This window comes from Cololabis saira, chromosome 12 (genome assembly GCF_033807715.1).
Source record: "Cololabis saira isolate AMF1-May2022 chromosome 12, fColSai1.1, whole genome shotgun sequence".
Lineage (NCBI taxonomy): Eukaryota > Metazoa > Chordata > Actinopteri > Beloniformes > Belonidae > Cololabis > Cololabis saira.
This window is the reverse complement of record NC_084598.1, coordinates 13,714,513-13,739,750: the sequence shown is the minus strand read 5'-3', so window position 1 is coordinate 13,739,750 and position 25,238 is coordinate 13,714,513. Positions and strand designations below refer to the sequence as shown.

Sequence of the window (25,238 nt, the reverse complement as noted above, 5' to 3'; positions counted from 1 at the left end):
AGAATATTCGTTTTTATTGTATAAATCAATGGAATTGACCTACATAGCTTTTATTAATGCAGATTAAAGTACAGATTAAAGTTTGTTTCTTATGGAATATATTAATGTATTTATTAACGCCGTACAAAGGCCATGTTTTTCCTCTTTTTTTTACATTAATTTTCTTTTTTCTTCACTATAAGCTTGAATTCTTTCCTCCTTTTGTTCTTTTTCATTTTTCTCCTTTTAATAATGTATTTTTATTTTGTTGTAAAATAGTGATTTTCTTAAATAGCTTTCGTTTTTCATTTTCATTTTTTTGTTAGTTTTCCTTTGTGTTATTCCTTATTATTATTATTATTTTTTTCTGCCACATAAATAAGGCTGAATTAAATTTATTGGAGAAAGCCAGGTGGAAGAATTGTAACTTGCTTTTTAGCAGCCTGGAGGTTGGGTTTTGTTGTTTTAACAACCCAGGTCTAATGCTGCGTTCCATTTACCTCGGAAGTCGGAACTCGGAACAAGGCTGAACTAAATAATTTATAAATAATTATCTTAATAAATTAAATAATTCGAGGTGTTTGGATGTGTCTGGAGGTGTTTGGAGGTGTTTAGGGGTGTTTGGATGTGTTTGGAGGTATTTGGAGGTATTTGGAGGTGTTTGGAGGTGTTTGGAAGTATTTGGATGTGTTTGGAGGTGTTTGGATGTGCCTGGGGGTGTTTGGATGTGTTTGGAGGTGTTCGGATGTGTTTGGGGGTGTTTAGGGGTGTTTGGAGGTGTTTGGATGTGTTTGGGGGTGTTTGGAAGTGTTTGGGTGTGTTTGGATGTGTTTGGGTGTGTTTGGGTGTGTTTGGATTTGTTTGGATTTGTTTGGAGGTGTTTGGAGGTGTTTGGGGGTGTTTGGATTTGTTTGGAGGTGTTTGGGGGTGTTTGGATTTGTTTGGAGGTGTTTGGAAGTGTTTGGGGTATTTGGAAGTGTTTGGATGTGTTTGGATGGGTTTGGAGGCTTATGAGTGCAGTTTGTGTCCACATTCAAGTGTGGGGAAGCACAAAGCTGTTGAGCAGCTCTTAAATAAGGTATACCTCATTAAAAAGAGAACTGGCTCTGACGTAATACTATATAATACTGAATAAACAAAGTGCAGCTACACCACACAACTGACTTTAAGTAGTTAGAATAACTTTTTCATCAAAACCACAAAGTTACGTTTATAAGAACGTGTGAAAACTGATTAAGTACAACATCAAAGGGCGAGACCAGCCTGCTTTATTAGAAACTGTTGATGTCAGCTTTATTACAGATGCTGGAGACCTCAGGGGTTAAACACATGTAAATAACATTGTTTTACATGAACATTCTCAGTTTAAACACATGAAATCTGAAGTAATTTAATCAATAAGACTCATGCTTAATCAAAGTTTAATCAAATCATTTTGAGGTATGCCTACTTAGTATATTTGCATTGGACTTTCAAAGATCAAATTAACATAAAATAAAGAAAATTATAAAGTATGGAAGGATGAATCACTTGTAGTGAGAGGAATAAGGCATCAGATGTGTGTAAAGTTATAAAAATATAGTCCAGCCTGAGCATCTTCTCGAGAACCCGCTGGAAAATAACTTCCCAACAATTTCTGATTAACTGAATATTTGCCGTGAGAAGAAGACACTGCAGTGACAGTTACAGTGATAGATTGTAGGAGGTTTATGCACTTTAATTTTATAATCAGATTACATGTGATCTGATTCGGTGCACAGACCAGATTAAATGCCTCTATGGGAACACTGCCTGAGTGTTCAGTCCTTGTTTTGCAGCAGATCGTCCAACATGCGTTCGCACATGTACAGGCAGCGAGGCACATGGAAGAACCCTGGAGGGGAGAAAACATACAATATTTAACGGGAGTAATGATGGATCACCAACCACTCCCGCCCTCCACTCTGCTAAAGGTCGTCCTCTCAAGGACACGTTAAGATCATTTTTTTGTTTGTTGTTTTTTTGAGGGGTTTGAGGTGAGCAGTTTGTTTTAGTTAAAAGGTTTAAATGGAGAGAACCAGTTAAGAAATATGTGGGAGACGGGGGAGACGGGCACCGACCACTGACTGTGCACAAATCACTGGAGCATCCAGAGTCGAGTTTAAACATCTGGAGTCGCGTAGTCAGGTTTAAACAGCTGGAGTTGCGTTTAAACATCTGGAGTCACATTTAAACATCTGGAGTCGTGTTTAAACATCTGGAGTCGCGTTTAAACATCTGGAGTCACATTTAAACATCTGGAGTCGCGTTTAAACATCTGGAGTCGTGTTTAAACATCTGGAGTCGCGTTTAAACATCTGGAGTCACATTTAAACATCTGGAGTCGCGTTTAAACATCTGGAGTCGTGTTTAAACATCTGGAGTCGCGTTTAAACATCTGGAGTCACATTTAAACATCTGGAGTCGCGTTTAAACATCTGGAGTCACATTTAAACATCTGGAGTCACATTTAAACATCTGGAGTCGCGTTTAAACATCTGGAGTCACATTTAAACATCTGGAGTCGTGTTTAAACATCTGGAGTCGCGTTTAAACATCTGGAGTCACATTTAAACATCTGGAGTCGCGTTTAAACATCTGGAGTCACATTTAAACATCTGGAGTCGCGTTTAAACATCTGGAGTCGCGTTTAATCATCCAGAGTCAGGTTTAAACACGCTGGAAAACCAGTGTTTTAGTAGAAGAAAATAAACTGTCTGTTAATTAAGATTATTCAAAATTCTTACTAATTAATTGAATTACAGCAGAATAAACCTAAATTAAAGTTAAACGGTCTTTGAAAGAGTTAAAGTTTCTGAGCCATTAGGGCCTTAAGACTCTTCAATTGACACTAAAACCACAATTATCTGATGTGATCAAGGGCGTAGGTTTGCATAGGGACGGTAGGGACATAACACTACCAACTTTTCAGGAGGGTCAAATTGTCCCCACCAACTTTTAAGCAACCTTATTTGCATTATATAATCAGTTCAGATATATACCGGTAGGTGATTTAGATTGTCTTCCCAAATGTTGTAAGGATAGAATTGACCCTACCATTATTAAGTGAATTATTTTCTTTATATTCAGACTTATATTTACCTCTTTTCACTTGCTGAATTTGCCGGCCCATTTTTTTTTCCTCAAATGCACGTTTTATTGGCTGATGGTCTTAGACAAATGTTTATTTTTTGCATTCTGGATAGTTAAGAGATTATTAATAAGTACAATTAATACATTTATTTTGTATGTTAATATAATTTAAGTTATGTTCAAATATTGCAATTTAAATTGCTAATAAAATCCTGGAATATTCTGGAAGTTTTCAAAATGTTTCTTTAGTAGTTTTTGAAAACAAAGGTTTGAATCGAACCGTGTATCAGGTGAACCAATACACATGAAAGTTAGTATAAGTCAATACAGATTTATTTTGCATTGATCATTTAGCCTATCAATTAATTAGGTTCATATTCGTGACAAATGTAGCCCTGACCCCCGTTCACCCAATCTGTTTGGTCTTATTAATGTCCCGTCCCCAGTAAAAAGTGACCATGCAGGTTGTGCTGTTATATCGTCCCTGCCAATGTTGAGACCAAACCTACGCCCTTGGATGTGATTACTCACAAACTGGTAAAATTATAGGCTGAATTATAATTCTGGACTAGGCAGAGATCAGTCTTAAAGAATCACATTTATTCATGTCTATTGACACAGTAGGATCTGACCATCTATGACCAAGAGAGATATGACCAATTTCAATTGTCCTTTTACACCTATTAGCGAATTAAAGTGTTTAATGTCTTAATGATCATAACAATGATCACCTTTTTGTGCAAATAGTGCTGTGGACTTCTTACCTTTAAAGGGGCCCCCTTTAAAATCCAATGCTACTTTCCCTTCTTGTGTCAAATATCCAAACCACTCCCCACTTTTAGAATCAGGAAACTGCAATTACACACACACACACACACACACACACACACACACACACACACACACACACACACACACACACACACACACACAGACACAGACACAGACACAGACACACACACACACACACACACACACACACACACACACACACACACACACACACACACACACACACACAATATATAATATATAATGTAGTTTGCAAAACCTGTATATTATACACTCACAATGTCAATATTTCCCGTAATCCTCAGGTTGCTTCCACAGACAGTGTTCTTAAATGTTTTAAATTTATGCTTAGAAAAGTATTAGTTCAAGCTTTTCTTTCTGAAACTGAGTTTAGTAGATGAAAATCTGTTTCTTGTTTTCAACCACAGCACTTCGGGGGCAAACTGCTGATGCTGTAGTTCCCATTGACACCACGGGGTGGTGCTGTTTGTCTGGTTTGACACCTGCGCGTCATATGTGGTGAAGGACAGAAATGTCTTTCAGTCGGAAGGATTTTTACATCAACTGGTCTTCACGGGAGCATTCGTTTTTTTGCCATTAATACATTGATGTATTTTTTTTTAGAGTCATGACTTATGAATAGACGATGTCAGACATAAAAAACAATTAATTAAGTTGTCTCTAAAGCCTCTGCATTGCTTATGTACATGAAAAAGTACTTTTCCAAAATAGATCTTATAATCAGTCCTCTTAAAAATAGATGAATGTGGAGCGCTAATGGGGATAAATTATTACAGAGACTGTGTAATATGTTACCAACAATTTAAAAGCTGCATTGTTTATGAATAAATCTGCCCTGTATTATAGTATTTAGTCAATGACCTTTTAATGGGTTCTCTTGCCGTTTTTATAGTTGCTTTAAAATATGCAGAATAACTTAATAGCTACGGTAATAGTCTGTGTGCCAAACTGGGATACCTGCCCTGTAACGAGAGGCAAATCTGATCACTTATAGTGGAGAATAAACATGGAAAAAATCTTCAACCCAATAAGAACAGACGAGAGAGATGTGGGAAAAGTCAGTGATAAAATAAAAACATCAAGTTTATCCTTTCAAATGGTTTTTGTTTCATATTTTTAGTTTTTTTCCACATAAGTGGAAGGTAACATTCCTGTATTTTCAGGATTTAAGAGGCTATTTTCAAACATTTATGAAAGGTGCCTTAGTCGGCTTGAAGTAAACGATGAAACACCAGTTTTGCTGTCGTCCTTCATCAACTCACATGACTGAAAGTGTAATCGTAAACGTGAAAGAATCTCTCCAGCAGCTCCGGCTTCCTGGTTTTCCCGTAGGCCATGAGGAAGGCGATGAGAGCCTCGCAGTGAGGCCACCACAGCTTCATGCTCCACTCCAGCTGCTCAGACAGGCAGACCAGCGTCAGACCCACGTCCATGTAATCTATCACGCACTGATGAAACATCTGGATAACCAACCTGAGTAGGGCAGTGACCATCCACATCCAGGAAGTACAACAGGCCGCCGTGCTCTTTATCCCAGCCATACTGATAAGGAAGCTCCAAGAACTTGTCGATGGCGGTTCTTTGGAGGTCACCGTCGCCCCTCTGCTCGCTGTACTGGAGCAGGAACCAGCCTGCTTCCAGGGCGTGGCCTGAGTCAGCAACAGGACGCGAGTGGAAAAGACCAAACAAGTGAAGAAAGTGTTGAGGTTAGCAACTGAGAACAGGGGAGGACTGAAAGCCACACCCCCAACCGCTTACAACCGATTACACTTTAAATCATCTGGCTGAACAGTCAGGAGGGGGTCACCTGGGTTCTGCTGACGGCCCAGACAACCCGGCAGCTCCGCTCCATCCGCGGACACGTTCTCCAGAATCGCTGTGCCAGCTCTCTGCAAAAGGGTAGGAAGGAAGAAGAGGGGTTTTATTTGGACAACAATAAACATCTAACTGCCTGAAAAAGCTGCAAATACAGAGACGCCAAAGTTCTGCAGCACAGAGTTCAACAGCTGAGTTCTGAACCACATGTTAGAGACGGTCTTGCAAAGTGAAACTAGTGGTTCCTGACATCAGAGACCACATCTGTCTGATAACAGTCGTGACACGAGCTCCTTCACATCACCACCCTCTGGTTTACCAGCATACGCAACAGCCTGCATCAAGAGCAACGCTCCCTCTCTGGGACGCTTCGCCAGGACTTGTGGGAGAGGGAAGGACGTGGTGGCGTCCCCTGTGTCTTCACGCAGTCACCTGACCTCCCTGATAGTAACAAAGAGGTTCATGCAGACAGTTACAGTATCAAAGCAACTGGGTCCTATCTTTTCTTGCAACAGTCACGACACAAAACAACTGTGTCGATGTTGCAGGGGAGTCTGGGAATGTGTCACTCCCAGTAACAGATGAGTGTGTGTTTTTGGCATCTCAGGAACTTAGTTTTTTTTTGTTTTGGTGACTTTTGACATGACATTTGCGAGCAGCTCGGCCAGTTGGACACGCTAGAGAACGCTGAACGCCGGGATTCAGAGACGTGTTTCCCTTGAGGCAGCTTTGGTACAACGTCTTCTTTTGTGTCTTCTTGAGATTTTCTGAACCGTTTTTCTGCTGAAAGACGCTACGTTGCAGACATCTTTTTAGCATCTGTTGTGATGAATCAGCACGAAACGGTACAATTGTTTACATGTGGGAGCAGCACACTAAGCTCTCCAAAGAACAGGGGGAAGAGTCTGGAATGAGACGCCAGATCCTGGCAAGTCTCTTCTTTCCGAGTCTGTTGTAATCTCAGATGTGGTTCTGCCGGTATCTGGCGCAGTTCACAGCTGTTGGGGTGGGTTCCTTCCAGCCATTGCAAGTTGAAGACTGGATATTGAGAAACAAAATAAAGAACAAGGAGAAGGGAGTATATCATCCCTCAAACATCACGGGGGATGCGAGATTGCTGGAAAGCAAAATAGGATGAACCCGGAAGTGCTGACGAGGACACAGTGGAAAAAATGTGTTTCACCGAGAGATGACTACAGGAAAATACTGCAGACGCCGAGGCCTCTCTGCTGATAGAACTGTCTGCAACAGACTGCACAGACAGAATTACAGAGTTCAGAGGGAGTGACTGAAGCGCTCTTTAATAACAGATTGTGTAATCCAGGACAAGCAAGTGTGAAGGAGCGTCTCTGCATCCCAGATATCCAGCTGTTGGCTGGGAGTTTCTACCCATGTTGTCTACTAGATACTATTACAGTATATTACAATATAATACCATATATTACAATATAATACAATATATTAAGTATTTCTCTGGCAAAACCAGAATCAACGTTTAATACTCAGTGGACAGTTAGTATTCAAACTTTCAGCGGTGTCATCTGTGGGTAAATACCTGGACGTGTTGTAGAATCTGATGGACGCACCAGCTTCCCAGCTCTCGGTACTTCTGCACCACCTCTGGCTCCCGGTCCTCCGTCAGCTGTTGGACCAGACACAACAGCATCATAGGAACTGCCATGCTGCTGGTGGGAACATCTCCCGGGAGCTGGGGCCGGCCCAGGCCCGACGAGTCCACCCGAACCCACTGGATCAGCTGCTCCATCATCTGCTCGGCCTCCAGCTGGAACACAACCGAGCAGAGGTCATGTTGTCAGCGAGTTCTTACATGCAAGAAAACATGTTTGTTTTTATATCGTTCTGTAATCAGTTCACTTTCTTCCTTTGTCTCATAAGGGCAGCTGCTGAAAACTAGAGTTGGATATGTGACGCATGATCAGAGGTGGACAGAGTACTCGACCCCAGTACTTGAGTAAGAGTACAAATACTACTGGTCAAAATTTACTCCGTTACAAGTAAAAGTAGCTCAGTCAAAATATTACTCGAGTAAAAGTAGAAAAGTACTTGCTTTTAAAGGTACTTAAGTATCCAAAAGTAAAAATGCTTTTAAATTTACTTTAAGTAAAAGTAAGAGTAAGAGTAAATTTCTTATTTTCCACATCAGTAAATTACTATATTTTTTCTAAATTAATTTAAGGATCTTTTAACTCTTGTTTCTGAGAATTAACTCTTTGAAACCAGCTGTTGAGTTGTTGAAAGCAGAGAGGTAGTTCTGCTTCGGCAGACACAATAAACATTTGAAAATAAATGTCTCTGGTTTGTCTGTGCCCTCGTTTTTTACTCGGTCGAACTCAAACATTGAGTTAAGATACGGCCAAGGATTTTGTGAAAGTCCCTGCTCCGAGTCCGGCTCATTATCAGACTCAGACGACTCAGCGGATTGTCTTTCTTCTCCTGACGCAGGCGTAGCCATTGTTGCAGCTCTGTCTTCACTTGTTGCGGCTCTGTCTTGACAAACGCAGGCTACTTTGGCGGTATCGTTTTGAGGAGGCTTGATGTATTTCCGCTTCACGTACATCCCAGTGGAGAGCGTGCACTGTGATAGGTCTCCTCCTTTGACAAAAACAGCTTGTGTCCAATAGGATTTTAGGGAAGAAGAAAAAAGAGCAGACCTGAAAGTAACGAGTACTTTTCAGCCTTCCTAGAAATTTACTCGAGTAAAAGTAAAAATATTTGTCTTGGAAATGTATTCAAGTAAGAGTAATAAGTACCAAAGAAATCTAATACTCAAGTAAAGTACAAATCCTCTGGATATGTACTTAAGTACAGTACTCAAGTAAATTTACTCCGTTACTGTCCACCACTGCGCATGATATTTGCATTAAAATGGAATCACGACTCAGAGCATCCTTGTGCAACACATCTGTCTGACGTAATCGATCAAATCAACATAATCCCGACTGCAGAAACGTGGCTGTAAAGAAGGATTCTTGTTACAAAAACATGGAAGTCTTAATGCATTCGATGTGATGAGGAAGATCGCAGGTGCAGTCTTGGTTGCCATGGTTACTGCCATCAGCTGTAGCTCACTTCAGCAATTCAGCCAAGAGACACAATACTCTTTTTCATTTGAAGTTGTCACCACAGCTGAGCATGAATGAGTGGTTATGTTCATTTTTTTAATCATCATTCTTACTATTATGATGATATGTTTTGGGGTTTTTTCCCTTAACAAGGTTTTCACTGTAAATGTGCTCGTCTTTTAAAACTGGGATATTCTTGTAATGAAAAATACTTTCTAATTCATAAACTTCCCAGCTCTACTTACACTTATTATTTAATCAATAATTCATCAAATAAAGCTTGTTAAGCCTTTTAGGAGTGAAGCGTCCTCTTCAGTGACGTCACTGACTTGTGCTGTTCCTCAAAGCTCCGTACTAGGCCCCTTTAACGTTCTTGTACACATAAACAACAATGGTAATTGTTCTTTTGTAGATAAAACAGTGACTTCGGCTGTCTTTTGAGGACAAATGATGAAACCAAATTGATAATCTCTTGACCTGCCGTGAGTAACCTGGAAATAAATCAATTATACTCAACCTCACAGCTACAAGAGCATTCCCACCAGGCCTTTTAGACTAAAACGCTAAAAAGCTGGATGAAAATATAGTCTAGTTAATGTTCATTATTGTTCTATATAGTAAGAGATCCTTTCAAACCTGCATGTCCTTGTCACCAGTGGCCCTGCTTAGTTCGTCCATGGCCATTATGTAGAAACACTCACTGAAGATGGTCCTCTGAACTTTGACTGCTTTACCATCTCGTGTTAAGCAGAAAGCACATTTCCACTGGCCGCTGCTGTTGGACACGCGAGCAAACTTTCTCAGGAAAGTTCCTCCTGAGAGGCACACAGACAAAGGTCATCAGTTTTTGATCAGACACGTCGGCATAAGCACTGAGGAGGTTTTGAGATGTGAACAGATAACACTGCTGGCTTCACCCATGTACGAAGGGAACTGACAGACTTAATTAGGAGATTTAACAAAACACTGAAGAAACCACGGCTCCGACCAGTTTTCCAGAACTGGACTTGTGTCCAGTGCCATTTCCAAACATGTAGTGATGTTGTGCAAAATGCAAATAAAAACAGAGTGTAATTATTTGAAAATATTATAAGCCCTATATTTATTTAAACAATAAAAAAATTTAAAAGGCTGAAAACGTGAGATTTTAGAGTTAATTAAAAATGATGCAGATTCAGAACGTGAAGTCAGCACCATGTTACAGAAAAGACGGGCCATATTTGCCACACGTAATAATTTCTCTTCCGGTCATGTTGTTTTCGTACGTGTACAGTTTTGATTGGCATTGTCGTGCTAACATAAGCAAGTCCTTCCCTTATGAAGCAAAAACAGAAAGTACCTCTCAAATCTGTGGCCGTCTTTATTTGATTTCTGCTTCAGTAAAGGGTTTTACATTTTATCGGACTTTTACTAACTAGATCCAAGATTGTCCTCTTGGATCTGATGCCAGGTTTAGAAGATCGAGTCTGTGGCGGGAGACTTCTTCCAGCTATTTTCAAACTGGTGTTACCGATACGGTACTCTCTGTTTATCTAAATTCTCCGCCGTAGAGTATGTTATCTTTATTTACAGTCATTTCCACACGGCCAACGGTTGTCTCACTAAATAGCAGAAGCACAAACTGACAGCATTTTGTCTGACCTCAGTGAGGTTATAAACCTGTGTTTGTGTTAATATTCCTCACAAGATTAATCTGAGCTGGGGCATGACCCGACTGAAGAGCTTCTGATGTCAAGCCAGGTAGGATCCTGTAAGATGTGAAGTCATTTATCTAGGAAATGCAATCCACAAGAAACGCTGGCAACCGTGTGCCTCAGATGAATCCAAACATGGTGATGGACTCGCAGCCGAGTCAAGACTCACCAGCTTTGGCTGCTTCCAGGATTTCAGGCCTGTGGAAGCGATCCATGGTTCGGTAGAGGCGACAATACATCCAGACCTGTAAGAGAGGCGAGTTGAAACACTCATGCCACGTGTAATGTTTCCAACAGTCACAGCAACGGCAGACATACCTGTCTGCCCTGCAGCCAGACGTACTTCAGCTCATCATAAACCGTCCCGTCCCTTCCCAGGCACGTGAAGAACCCTCTGCAGAGCAAAGTTAGGAGATTTTAACCACAAAGACCCAGGCTGCATGCGTGATACCATGACTTGTGTACGTTCAGCACCCGTGTTCAGTGTCATGAGAGTATTTTAGCCAGAAGTCCACAACGTTGTCCAGCTGTGCCCTGATGTGCTGCCGACACTCCTCCAGCTTCACCGCAGACATGGTTTCTTTCAGAAAGACAGAACAACACAAACTGTTTGCAGATCAGTTAATGATTTAAGAATTTAATGTTTGGTTCATTAACTAGTTAGATCATTCACAAAAGTGTGAGGATGGTTGATGAACAGAAAAGTCAAATGTACACAAAAATCTTCCTTAAATGGGCTTTATACTAATGATTAAAGTAGCTGTATTAAGATTAAGCTTTTTAGACTAACTCGTTTTGCTTCACCACACTTTTACAGAAGACGAACATCTCAATCTCTTACCTTGTGTTATTGTTTAGTTTTTTTAAGATTAATTCAAGAATTTTTTTTAACAGTTAGTACTGAGTCATTATGTTCGAATAAAAGATCTTTGTTTACCTCTAAACGTTTATAAGTTAGCCGTTTATACAAGATATACACATCACGTTGTCTCCACAAATACCATAAAAGATCACTCCTGAACTGTATATTGAAATATAAAGTAGGCTACTTATTCCATTGCATGTAACATAATTTAGAGTATTAAGCATCAGTCATTTCACTCAAGGCACATTTTCCTCTTAACCAAAGTTTAGGACTATAGAAACATTTAAAGGGGGTTTATCAACTCCACCAACAGATGATAACGATTATTAATTATTATTATTATTATTATTATTATTATTATTATTATTATTATTATTATTATTAATAATAATAATAATAATAATAATTTAAAAAAAATCAACCACAAGCATGAATGTCAGATGACTTTTGTTATGTATATTACTAATAGCTGCAAACTTGGTGCATCTTAAACTGACGGATTATAAAACAAGTTTTATAATTATAAACGGATTATAAAACAAGTTTTATAATCCCATGAAGGACTTGTGATTCTTCTTCCCCTTTCTCGACAAAAACAGTGATCCTGCTCTCGGCCAAACTAAATGAAATGCAGCCTTTTCATTTTCGTGTCCAAGTTTTTTCTTGTCGGCGGAACTTAAACTGAAAGGCAAAGGCAGTGATCCTTTTTCTGTTCTTTTTTCTTCCCTTACCTGGTCCTGCAGACGATGTGAGAGCTGCTCCGAGTGTCAGGTCCGTCAGGATCGGTGTTGATCACATGACAAGAGAAGGAAGTGAAGCCCAGCAGCCAATCAGAGCAGAGCATCTGCGTCAGGAGCGCGTGTTGTTAACAACACTGGATCCTCATATGCAGTCTTTTATCTCAGCTCTCCCAATACAAGTAAATAAATTACACTGCGTTTCCAGAAAGATATTGTTGCATTGCCGTGTATCATTTCACACTGGTTTATGGTTGGTGTAACGGCTCATTTATTATCCAGCTTAAATGACTCTCTTTTACAATGTTATTCATCGTACTTGTTACATAGTGTTTATTAGCTTGCAATAAACTTTGTGTCACGTGAAAAGATTTTCAGAAATCTGTATTTTGTTTTAAGATCTTCACTCAGCTCTGGCTGACTAATGACCCTTGGGACAGTTCTGTCATGCAGTAATAACGAGTGGCAGGTCAGTCATACTGAGGATGGAGGGATGCTGGCAGAGGTGTCAAAAGTATTCACATTCATTACTCAGGTAGAAGTATAGATACTAGACTTTAAAAATACTCCTGTAGAAGTTGAAGTATCAACTCAAGTTTTTTACTCAAGTAAAAGTATAAAAGTACTGGTTTCAAAACTACTTAAAGTATAAAATTAAAAGTAATGTAAGGGGGAAAAAGCCATTAAGGACAAAATCCATTGAAAATGAATTCATCTTAGTATAATGCAAATATATTCAAGAACCATATATGTGTACTATTGAGCATTAACATGTGTTTCAGAGAGCAGCAGATATGATGACTAGTTGCCTATAAGTATTGTAATGGTGCAAAAAGTCAAACTTCAGAGGCATGTTATCATTTATCCTAACCTTTATTGGAATGTACATCCAAGTTTAGTTGCAGGAATCTGAGGGAACGGATGTAAGAACAAAACTGGACAAGAACATCTGAAACAACCACAACCAAATTCACTCTATCCGGATGGAGCAATTTAAGTGGGTAGTTTTTTTTAAAGGCCGAAATGAAATAGAGTAACGAGGCTGTTTTTAAAATGTAAGGAGTAAAAAGTACAGATAATTGCGTGAAAATGTAAGGAGTAAAAGTAAAAAGTCGTCTGAAAAATAATTACTCCAGTGAAGTATAGATAACCAAAATTTCTACTTAAGTAAGGTAACAAAGTATTTGTACTTCGTTACTTGACACCTCTGGATGCAGGTCCAGCCACCAGTCTGCAGCACACCAAGCCTGCTGCTCTGCTGCTCTGCTGCTCTGCTGCTCTGCTGCTCCCGAAGAACACCACCCATCGAGCAGGAGACATGATGGCGGAGCAGCTTCCAGGGGAACTGTCTGTGCAGCGTTCTGGGGGCAGGTGTTTACCTGGCAGGTAGGTTCTGTCGTAAAAACTCAGCTCAGGAGAAGAACAACTGGATTTTCTGACATGGGATTTCTCCATTCCAGCAGGATGCACCGCCCTCCTCGTAGCAGCATTCCCAATTGTCCAGATTGCTTTCGGTAAGTGGGGTTTACTTTACTGCTCACAGTATAATATTGTCACTTGTATAGTGGTCGATCAACAGTGGTCGCACGCTACAACAAAGATATTTGAGACAAAGACAACTCAGCACAAGGGACACGAGACATCAGGACTTCCACTTATCTGGGGCCTGTCCTTGACTCCTCTCCTCGTTTCTCTGGGGAGGAGTACCAGTGCAAGAGCTCAAGGATGTAGAATTCCTTTAACAGATAGATGAAAGGGCAGCATGATCGTTCGGTGGTTAACACGGTCGACTCACAACGAGATGGTCCCGGGCCTTTTCTGTTTTAGCCCCTCGCTTATGGAATGACCTGCCGGAGGAGACCAGGGTAGCTAACACACTGTCTTCTTTTAAGTCACTATTAAAAACTCACTTTTTTAGACTTGCGTTTAACTGATTGTATTATTTGTCTGTTTTTATCTCTCAATTGTGTCTTATTATTGTACCAATTGTTTGTTTCCTGTTTTTAATTGCATGTAAAGCACTTTGTGACTTGTTTTGGAAAAGTGCTCTATAAATAAAGGTATTATTATTATTATTCAATAAATGTTCTCCAAATACCCGTTTGTGGACAGGTGCCGTGTATATTTACAGCTGCACCAGTCGTCCCTGTCTATTTGATGGTGTCGGGGGTCCTGGCCCTGCTCATGATGGCCCTTTTTGCTTTGCCGAAGCTCCTCCATCCAGCAGCACCAGGTCACGCCGCCTGGACCGCGTGCATCATCGCCCTGCTCCTGTTCATCTTCATCATCTTCCCCTGGCTCCTCTTCGGTTTGTCAAAATACCCCACATTTGCCGCGTCCATGTTTCTGCGTTTCACAAAATAGCTTTGCCTTTCCCGTTTGACCCTCAACAAGAGCGGGGAGACGGCAAATATCCAGAAGGAGCATCGGAGGGCGGCCCAAGTCCTTTGCTGCAACAGAACCGTGTAGGTTTGCTTTCTGGTGTTGGCAGGAAACACCCATCGCCTATTTATACGGCTTCATCAAATATGCAGACGTGTTTGTGAAACATCTCACATCTTCACATTACAGTTTAAAGATGAGCAAAGTTGCTCTGATACGTTCATGCGCGATGAAGAGGAAAACTCAACTAATCACAGGAGAAGTTGGCTGATTTCAGCTCATTTTAGACTTGAATGTTCCTCGTGGTCACGCGTGTCCTCTTCACAGCCGAGGGAAACAGAAGTTGTTTCAGTTGAAGTGATTTCAACACAGTGAAAGAAACAAGTTTGTCACATAAAAAGAAGAACTGAGAAGGACAAACCGCTCCAAAGCCCCAACACGATGACATCACACCTTCTGCATGGTGTTTTAACTAAACAAAAACCACATGGGTAGAAGACAAAGGCCCCGCTGAAGGGGAAGAGAGGAGCGTTACTGGACTGGCTCGCATGCTGTACTGGGCTAACCTTAAAATTTGTAAAAAGCTAAAATAGTTTAATTTAAAATATCATATCATTTTATTTAATTTAATAAAAAATGTACATAAAAAACATATTACACAGATTTCCAGACACACACATACAGACTTACATATTACATTCACTCAGTGGATGGTTATGGGAGGAGACGGGGGAACCGCCCTGGTGGACGGAGTTGGACCGGTGGGTGACGGGCTGCCCAGGGCAGGGCCGGGCTCCCTCTGTTCTCTTCCAGGAACAGACAGTACGCTGATCTGGTTTAAATCATGCTCACTTTTATACTCCCCTTGTGTAGATGTCATAGATGTCTGGAGTTTTCTGATGCACTACAGCAGTGCTTCTCAATCCTGGTCCTCGAGTACCACTGTCCTGCATGTTTTAGATGTTTCCCTGCACCAACACACCTGATTCTAATTAAAGGTCCTCATTAGCTTGTCACCAAGGTCTGCACAGTTCTGTTGATGACACAGGTACTTGTATCACGGTGTGCTGAAGCAGGGTAGCATCTAAAACATGCAGGACAGTGGTACTCGAGGACCAGGATTGAGAAACACTGCACTACAGTAAAGCTTTTCTCCATATAGACTTTTGAAACATTTTGAAACATGGTAATTTTAACACTTAATATTTGTTATGATGAGTAGTCATGACAACTCAGAGCTGTTTGTGTGTGGAAGCAGCAGATTCGCTTTTCAAATACCAGCCAATGACCAGAAAAAGAGAAAAAATGTTCTGCCTCATCATGATGAGGAGCCTGAGATCCCGGGAGGTGGATGAATGGGCCTGTAGCTCTGAAAGGAAACAGGAGTGTTGTGTTCCTCCAGACGTGGGGCAGCAGCAGGTTCTGGGCTCCAGCACCTCTTCAGAGGATGCAGATGGACTAAATACTTCAGACAGACGTGGGACAGGAGAGCCGCAGTGCTCCTTAACGACCTGGTCATGTGACTGAAAGCGCCCCTATGCTCCATAGTGCACCTGAGTTACCTGCCCGTGCTGCATGTGACGCCATCCTTACACGTTACCAGGCAACGAACCCAACACTCCACTCAGTCGTGAGGATCTCTGGAGATTTCTACCACATTTATCACCCAACAATTTGTTTTTATTTAACTTTTTCATCAATTCATCAAAAGCAATCAAGTTTTTACATGACAATATGATTTCCCTTCAGGAATTAATATAATACTATTCATTTCAATTCAGTTCAAGCATCCAAACTCATGCAGGTCCTCTGAAACAACGTCTGAGCACCCGTAAGCACGTAATCACCGTGCATGGAAGGGTTAAAAAGTGCCAACAGTTTAAGAGAAAATCTGCATTTATATGGATATTACTTGACTGTGACTACGTTTACATGCAGTCAATATTCGGGTTAAGGTCGGTATTCCGGTTACTGAAACATACGGAATAATCTGTTTCCATGCGTGAGCAAACAGGGTTATCCCTGTATACATGGTAATTAATCATTTGGGATATCTGGATCAAACCAGCGACGCACGGAGAACGTCATGACGCAATTCCCGTCATTTCCGCTTCTTCTTCCTGTATCCAAATTCAAAACAACAACAATAACAGCAGCACGGCGGATAATGAACAGCCTAGTAGAAGTCGTTTTGTTTCTCGACCCTGTAGTTCGCCTTTTTCAGCATCTTCCAGCGGAGCTTGATCTGGTCTAGCGTTCGTAAAAATCCTGCTTCGCGCAACTTTTATCTCACCTTTTTGTAAATCTGGCTATCCCGGTACTTTCTACCGTCTACAAATGCCAAAATGTTCATATCTATCATTACATTTATGAAGTGATTAGTCTCCTCCTGGTCTTGTGTTTCTCCATGTTTATAAGAACTTCCTGGACTCAAAAGAACAAGATTCCTTGCAAAAAGAACATGTGCAGAAAACAAATTCATGTTCCGTTTGATGGGGATATTCCGTTAGGCGTTTACATGACCAAATATTCGGGTTAGAAAAGGAGTAACCCAGGGGTCATTTTCGGGTTTTTAAAAACCAGAATATAAGCAAAGGGGTTATTGGTGTTTACATGGCCGTGCAAAACCGGGTTATTGCTAATATTCCGGTTAGAAAAGGGTTATTGACTGCATGTAAACGTACCAATTGCTGCAAACATGGAGGCACTCGTATCCATGGCAACGCATGCCCCGACTGTACCAGACAGGTTCCAGCTTTTCGTCGAGTTGGATCAGTGTAAATTATCACATGGTAACATTAAAATGTGTGTTTTCACACACATGCACGCACACATGTGGAGGGCTGATCAGACTGGGCCGAGAATATTGGCAACAACAATCAAAGAAACAGGAAATGGATCAAGAAGAACACGTGTGCACCACATGACGTCGACATGAATCTGCTGGACTCAGCAGAGTCGCAGGTTTGGCCTCTGAGCCGATGCAGCTGAACTGATCCCTGATTTCTGGAAAAAATCGGAACCATCTGAGCTGGACAGGAGCTCCTTTGGCACGCCATGATGGCCGCCACTGCGTCTGGATGTCTGGATGTCTGGATGTCTGGATGTCTGGATGTCTGGATGTCTGGATGGCAGCGGCGGTCTGAGGCAGAGGGAGGAGATGGTGTTCTGGTGAATGTTCCTGAGCAGGAGGAGGAAGAATATCCCAGCAGGCGATGACGACGTCAGTCCTCAATGGAGGGCGGCGGGGTTGTGGGCAGCGAGGTCGTGGGCATCCGGCGGAAAAAGAAGCTGGATCCTCTGAAGAGGAGACCCTGACGGGGGGCGGGGACAACGTAAACGCTTAAAAACGTAAGCAACATCGCCATCAAAAGTAGACGTCAAAACTCTTCACATACCTTGCGGCTTAGATGATCCCAACAGCACAACCAGGATTTAAAGACGGGAGAGTGAGGAGGAAGACCTGCAGCCAGCCTTGCATCACCAAGAACATCCAATCAGAATCAGGCATCGGGGTTGCGGCCGCGACCGCCATCGCGTCCGGTTAAAAACACTCACCCACAGTTGTTGACTGCCATCACGTCCGCGACCAGCATGAACGGATAAGTGAGGACACTCACTGCAATCTACACAAAAGCACTCAGCGTTAATGTGACTGGCGGCACATGTGAGAAAACATTACCACGGCGATGAGCGGGATACTTACTCCCATCACAAACTTAGTGTAGCTCCTGACGGCCGAGCCCTGGCTGAACTGAAACACAAGCACGGAGAAGTTGTTCTCAGCAAGTTTCTGCGTTTACTCCATCTAAGTACGCTGCACCCCACCCGTTTACCTCCACCTGCCGTTTACCGTCACCTGCAGTTTACTACGGTGGCCGAGACCCGTCATTGCTGAAAATTAAAGAAACGCTGCAAATAAAAAGAAACGCCGCTGCAAATAAAAGAAACGCTTTGCAAATAAAAGAAACGCTTTGCAAATAAAAAGAAACGCCGCTGCAAATAAAAGAAACGCTTTGCAAATAAATGAAACGCTTTGCAAATAAAAAGAAACGCCGCTGCAAATAAAAGAAACGCTTTGCAAATAAAATAAACGCTGCAAATAAAAAGAAACGCCGCTGCAAATAAAAAGAAACGCCGCTGCAAATAAAAAAGCCACAACGGAAGTGAATTACCGGGGACTATTTTTGCTGATGCACCGGGGTTTTTTACGTGAGAGGAGAAGAAGAAGACGAAGAGGACGTAAGTGAAAAGGAAGAAATAAGAAGAGCGAGGAATAAGAAGAACAATGAACGAGAAAATAAGTGAAAAGGTTAGTGTTCAACGTCGCTACGTGTAATTTTTAATGTGCAACACCGGTGAATCGGCAAAAATAGTCCCCGGTAATTCACTTCCGTTGTAGCTTTTTTATTTGCGTCGTTTTTTATTGTATTTGCAGCAGGGTTTCTTTATATTCGCAGCGTTTCTTTTATTTGCAGCGGCGTTTCTTTTTGTTTGCAGCGTTTATTTTATTTGCTAAGTATTTATTTTATTTGCAGTGGCGTTTGTTTCTGCTTGCAGCGTTACTTTTATTTTCAGCAATGGCGGGTCTCGGCCACTGTAGTTTACCGCCACCTGCCGACGCTACACAGCTTTATTCACTCCAAAACAGCGGATGGACCCAGCTGGTGCAACAATCTACTCCTGCAGTAAACTCTTCAAACCACACACACACCGCGACAGAGGAAGGGCGAGCAAACCATGTAACAGATAAATCCCACGGACTTACGCTCTCGTCGACGGCGTAGGTGTTGATGAAGTGAGCCAGGAGGTTGCAGCACCAGAGGAATAAGACCTCTCCCAGGACATGTGGTACCAGACCCCTGAAAACACAAAGACCGGTCACACTGCTGGAGGCTGAAGGTGGAGGAAAAACGTAAAGCAGGAATTTTAACTTACACGTAAAATCCGGCCACTCCTTCCTCCTTAAAAATCTTCACGATACAGCTGAACATCCCTCTGAAACGCAAGCAGCTCCATTAGGACGTCGATTGTTAAGATTTCAACAACAGCTGGTGTTAGTGGTCTCTGCTAAGGACATTCAGGAATGGATCTTCCCAAACTGGAATGATGCTGTTACATTATCTGATAGTAAAACGCATGAAGTTTGTGACAAACACCCCAATTTTCCCCTTTGGCCTTTACGACAGCTGAACACGTCACTACGGAGACCAGAGCCAATAACCAGCACCACCTTTCTGGAGGGAATCTTTTAAGGCTTTAACTTTATAGTTGTTTTGGTGTTTCAATGCACTGATTCAGCACAAAGGGACTAAGAATAGTTTAATAAATGGAATCTGAGAATGTGTGAAAGTTGGAACGGTTTCATGGGAGTGAAGAAGATGATGAAGAAAAACCTGCTGACACAATTTCAGTGACAGTATAAGATTTTAGCTGCCACGTTGCTAGTTTAAGTATAATTTTGATGTTGTTTTTTCTGTGATCTGTTTGTCATCTTTTTCTTGTGTGTATAAATCACTAATGTGGGTTGTATTTGGATTTAGTGCTCCGACTGAGGTGCACTCCTGAGGTCCCCCGTCTATCGTGCAGCACTTGATTCCTAATGTCAATATTTCCAAAAAATGTATGAATTTAATTTTTTTTTGCTTCTTGAACTCTTGAGATAATCAGGAATGTTTCTTGATAGCTATTAAAATCTATACGGAGTCAGATTAAACTAAATATTGGTTCTGTCTCCTCAGACTGGTGGACCAGTCAGAGCAGACACTTGAAAGGATGCAATATTTTCCTTCCCTTTTCACAGGATATATTTAAATATGCACCAGCAAAGCCATGTTTTTAAAGATATTCGACGACATAAATGTCTTCACAAGAAATTTTTAAAACAATTTAAATGTGTCATTGTCCTGTATGTGCAGCATTTAAAAGATCTTACCCATATTTGGATTCTCTGCCAACAAACTGGGCCATACATCGCACAGACATCACTGCCAAAATAAAAGCACAGCAGGTAACTAAGTAAACAGATTTGACAGAAAATACCATTAAATCTCTGGTAAAGTTAATATTAATGAGACAGCAGCTCAAACCGTCAGCAGCAGAGGCTGACCGCTGCAGACTGGCTGGTTCAACTGGTTTCTGTTTCTCACCCACGTGTGTCAATTATCAATAAACAACAAAAGGAACAAGAGGTTCTGAAAACAGGAAGTGATGCTCTGGTGAATGAAGCTCCAATCCACCAGTGAAATAGACAGATTTTATGATATTTTGGATAATAAACCGGAAATGGCTGGGCGGGGCGGATATTAAAAGCTGGGATGGATCGGGGGAGGTTCAACAGGGACCCTTTTGTTTTTAAAGATAGGGTAAGCAGTTTAGCATTTCTGGATGACATCATGTCTGTTAACATGAACCAGAGGGAGATAGCTCCTCCCGTCCTTCCTCCCTCCAGTCATAGCCAAGAGAAGCCTCAACATCATGTACCACGGGAATGATGATTGACAGGTCTGTGTGTGGAGACTATTTTATTTGATTTATTTCTTAGTGTACTCAGAGGAGGAGTGGCTAGTAAAAGGTGAGGAGATATTAAGTGAATGTTCTTCATTAGAATTTGTGTAGAATTGCTTACTCTGCCTTTAAATGAAGTAGGGGGGGGGGTATTAAGGATTTACCGTGAAAAGGATGTGTGGCTACTCTGGACAGGCACTGGATGATCATCTCATGAGAGGTCTGAGAAGACATTTAAACACAACCTGCTGTTAACGTTTATTACTAAAATATTGCCATAAACTGAATTTACTGTGTAACTCAACGACGTCTGTTCTAGTAACTGTTTTTAAATATTTAAGAAATAATCTTGAAATAATACACTGTTCTAAAGAAATAAAGGAGTAAAAAAAAAAGTGCCCTAAACAGAATATATTTGACCATATTAATGACCCACAGTTTGATTCTGTTAGTTAGACTTTTGTTCCCAAATTCCAGTAAATCTACAGCAGAGAACATGTTTGATGAGACGCTTTATATCCAAACGACAGAAGTGAAGAACAAACTTCCCTCTTCTCATTTCTCTCACCTCTGCCATCACTTTGCTGAGTGAACTCTGCTGTCCATCTTTCCTGGATCGAACCTGCTGGATAAAAACAGGACTTTTACAGACAAATGATAAGCTAGGTAAAGTTTTAAAAACATGATTTAAAACATTATTTCTTTTTTATATTGAGACATAAGTGGAAGATGCACAAATGTAAAGTAACAGTGAGAAAGGTTTTCTCTGCTGCTTCACGTGTTTCTTTACGGAGGCGACGTCATTCCTGCGACTCGTACTGCAGATAACAAAACCGTATTTTTAGAGCAGCATCAGTGTGAGACTGGACAGGAATTCAAGAAAAGCACAAAGTTCTTACAAAGTTGTAGTTTTCTCTTAAATCTTGTTGTATCACCAATTCCGCAGTTCATATCAGCTTCCTAAATGCTCTGTAGCTGTGTTAAACACCCCAGAGGTGGAACAAAGCGGCTGAGATATAAAAAGTTATATCTTCACAGGATTTTTACTCCAGCATAAAAAAAAATGTAAAAAAAAAAAAAAAAAAAAACTGTTGCTCTTGTTCTCAGATGAAAGTCAAAACATAACTCAAGATGTTGAGTTATTCTGCAGTTACAGTTTTCTCAAAAGTCCCTTTCACATATGGCTAAAAAAAACCAGGCTGCGTTGTGTTGAAAGGAAAAAAATAGAGGTGGGACAAACAGTAGAAACTTTAAAGCGGTTTTTTGCTTTTTATTTGGCTCAGATGATATGGGGAAAAAAATAGTGTATAAATCCCCCAATGGCTGATTAACCTGCATGTCGGGTCGGTCGACGTTTTCACGACTCATCAAATCTTACATTTCTTTTCTGTGACGTACTTCAATGGCTTTGTTGCTCCTGCAGTCTTGTATGACTCTGCACCACTATCAGCGCTGCAAGGCTCATCCATCCCACCTCCCAGCCCCCCCCACCAAAACAAACAAACACATTTATGAGGCTATTGATCCGTCTCTTTTCTGCTCACCTGCTTAACTTTGCCCCTCACCACGGTGGAGATGGCGCTGGATACGATGCGAGGTGGGAGGCCTCGAAAGAGTCCCCTCTTTCCGTCCACTTTCACGATATGCTGCGCTGAGAGCAGATTCATTTCTTGTCAGCTGCTCTTCAACTATCCACCGGGACAGTATAACATGGATAAATGAACACTTGGCTCACCATAGGAGAAGAAGCCAGGCAGGTATAAGACTCTTCTTCCAAACATGGTTGAGCCCACGGTGGGGGGAAGAGGTTCATGTCCCACCTGCAACACCAAAGACTGAAATCAACTTCCTAACTTCTTCATGTCACTGCTGTAGGTTGCTTTAGTTAAATAAAGAGTCAAAAGCCTAACTTGGCTTTCCCCCTTGTGGATCAGCATCCGATGGTGCAAAAGGGGGCAGTTCGTTACCCTGCCTTTAATATGTTTTGACTTAATGGACCTACTGCTGTCAATCATGCGTGAGCGATAGCCTAAAACTGTTGTATAAGGTTGTTGTAAATGTTAAAACCAATGCTGGAGTCTGCCAACAGAAGTCTGGAAAGTGCTCTGAATTTGAGTTCAAACTGTTAAATGTGCACCTCTGCATAGTAACACTTTAAACTAGCAGTAGTAATTTGTGGAAAATGAATATTATCAGAAGCTCAGAGCTGTTCACTGCAGGATGGAGTTCCCAACTCTTCTCTGACCCTCCAGGTGTGGCTTTCCATCCTCTCCTCTTTGCTTTAACTTCCATTTTCTGCTTGTTTGGTCTTAATTTGTGTCCCTTTTCTTACCATATATACAAAGCTTTTATTTTTGCACATATTTCTAGAATATGAATATTGCCTTATTATATTTAAACTTTTTTTTTTAGTATTGGTACACTGAAAAAAATAAATCTAAGCGCATGTAAATATAACATACGGTATTTAAATCTGTGATATTAACAATTAAAAATGAAGTTTGTTGCTTTACATGAATACATCTAGTTTTGAACCGTATCTGCATTGGTTCAAAAAACAAGACATTGTGCATTTTTTCCTTAACAAGCAGTATTTATGTAATCCCAGGCAATCTTTTCATTTACACACAAACCACAAGCAATGATCTTGTTGTATTTACTTTTCCTTTAACAATTTTAAACTATTGGGCAGATTGACCAATGTTTAGATGAAACATGCTTTATTTGTTTAAGTAGAACACCACAGTAAAAAATATCTTGCTTGATCTACTTTAAAAAAATTAAGGCAACTTTTTCGCATGAGATTTTTATGTAGATCAAAAAAGACTAGTCTTTGTATAAACTACATAATTTTTAGTATGTACAAAATTAATTTGCAAGTAAAGTCAACTTAATTTTTGCAAGTAAAGTCAACTTATTTTTTTTTATAAATAAAGTAAACACAATTAAGTTGACTGTACTTGAAAATGTATTATTCACATGTATATTCGTTTATACAAAGACTAGTTTTTCTTGATCTACATAATAATCTCATGCAAAAAGTTGACTTATTTTTTTAAGTAGATCAAGCACAATATTTGTATCAGTGTAACTGCATAAAAAATGCAGCTCTGATCAGCCTGCTGAATTGGTGATACACCTGTGCAGGTGTATTTATCAGCACACTAGTTCAAATGAACTCGGGGCTATAAGTGGACATTTAAGGCTGATTTATGGTTCCGCGTTACCCCAACGCAGAGCCTACGGCGTAGGGTACGCGGCGACGCGTAGCGTACGGTGCGCGGCGACGCGTACCCTACGCCGTAGGCTCTGCGTCGATTTAACGCGGAACCATAATTCCGGCTTTAGTGCACATCCGTGTCCCCGGGTCTGTACCTGGATGAGCAGCTTCACGTAGAGCAGCGGGTGCGCGGCAGCGGCCGCCCCAGCTGCCAGCAGCAGCACGGCGGCGTCCAGCTCCCCCGGCTCCCCCTGCTCCCCCTCCACCGCGGCACCGGCCAGGTTTCCAGGCGCTTCCATCTTTGCTCCCCGTCAGCAGGGGAGACGTTTCATCGCCACGTCCAGACTCGAGCTCCAGCGCTGCAAACACCACTTCCGCTTTGCGCTTCCACAATAATATTCAGTATTTTCGCTTCGCTGAACGAACTGTAGCTGCGACTGTTGCTGGGACTTGTTTACCTGGCAGAGCTGGGTCGGATACGGGGGTTTGTACTGATTTTAGAGTATTTTTAAGCTAAAAATAGTAAGCCCTTATCTCGGTTAAGGAGCGGAACCAAAACATATGGGCGGAGTCGGTGACGTCACTGTAAACCACGTGGGCGCTTTTTTTCCTCTAATCTCTTGCAGCCATATGTTTAATGTCAAAGGTTTCACAAACTACGTGCATTAATCCTAGAAAATGCCAGAAAAATGTACAGTTTGTGATATTATACATAATGTGTACTGTATACAAAGATTTGTTAAACTGCGTGTCCATTTTACAGTTTCTACTGTAAACTGTTTTCATGGGTTTCCTGGGTTTAATGTTCAGAGATTATAGATTCAGAATGGTTTTTCTTTATTGTCATTCGAGCATTACTTCGATGATGCAGCCCAGAACGGAATAACGTATTTGGATGCCAAAAGTGGATTTGTGTTTATTTATGTTACTAACCATACATGTACTGTCATCATCTCATTTGTTGAAAAAGCAAGGCAAGTGTATTTATTTATATAGCACAAATCAACCACAGGGGGATTCACAGTGCATTCA

General features: G+C 41.1%; 2 protein-coding genes across 5 annotated transcripts; both read right to left on the bottom strand.

Annotated features, from left to right (window-relative positions):
- Positions 1-1,227: 1,227 nt before the first annotated feature.
- renbp (renin binding protein) lies at positions 1,228-12,151 on the bottom strand. The gene is made up of 11 exons (XM_061734782.1): positions 12,092-12,151; positions 10,970-11,075; positions 10,814-10,889; positions 10,665-10,740; positions 9,438-9,616; positions 7,274-7,501; positions 5,711-5,792; positions 5,377-5,552; positions 5,166-5,297; positions 3,855-3,942; positions 1,228-1,852 (listed from the first exon to the last, which is right to left on the bottom strand). Exons 2-11 carry the CDS (start codon positions 11,068-11,070, stop codon positions 1,779-1,781), a joined length of 1,212 nt encoding a protein of 403 aa, XP_061590766.1. The 5' UTR covers positions 11,071-11,075; positions 12,092-12,151; the 3' UTR covers positions 1,228-1,778.
- Positions 12,152-15,142: 2,991 nt separating this feature from the next.
- Positions 15,143-24,760, bottom strand: LOC133456911 (mitochondrial carrier homolog 1-like). Of its 4 annotated transcripts, none has more exons than XM_061735609.1 (12): positions 24,362-24,760; positions 22,722-22,806; positions 22,531-22,637; positions 21,555-21,611; positions 21,151-21,208; positions 20,415-20,466; positions 19,418-19,477; positions 19,248-19,341; positions 18,186-18,233; positions 18,038-18,105; positions 17,878-17,953; positions 15,143-17,793 (listed from the first exon to the last, which is right to left on the bottom strand). In XM_061735609.1, the coding sequence occupies exons 1-12, from the start codon at positions 24,503-24,505 to the stop codon at positions 17,704-17,706; spliced, it is 939 nt and encodes a 312-aa protein (XP_061591593.1). In that variant the 5' UTR covers positions 24,506-24,760; the 3' UTR covers positions 15,143-17,703. The 4 variants fall into 4 exon arrangements, with proteins under 4 accessions (XP_061591593.1, XP_061591595.1, XP_061591596.1 ...); XM_061735611.1 differs by having other exon boundaries at positions 21,555-21,608; XM_061735612.1 differs by having other exon boundaries at positions 22,531-22,632; positions 24,362-24,499.
- Between the last annotated feature and the right edge of the window lie 478 nt (positions 24,761-25,238).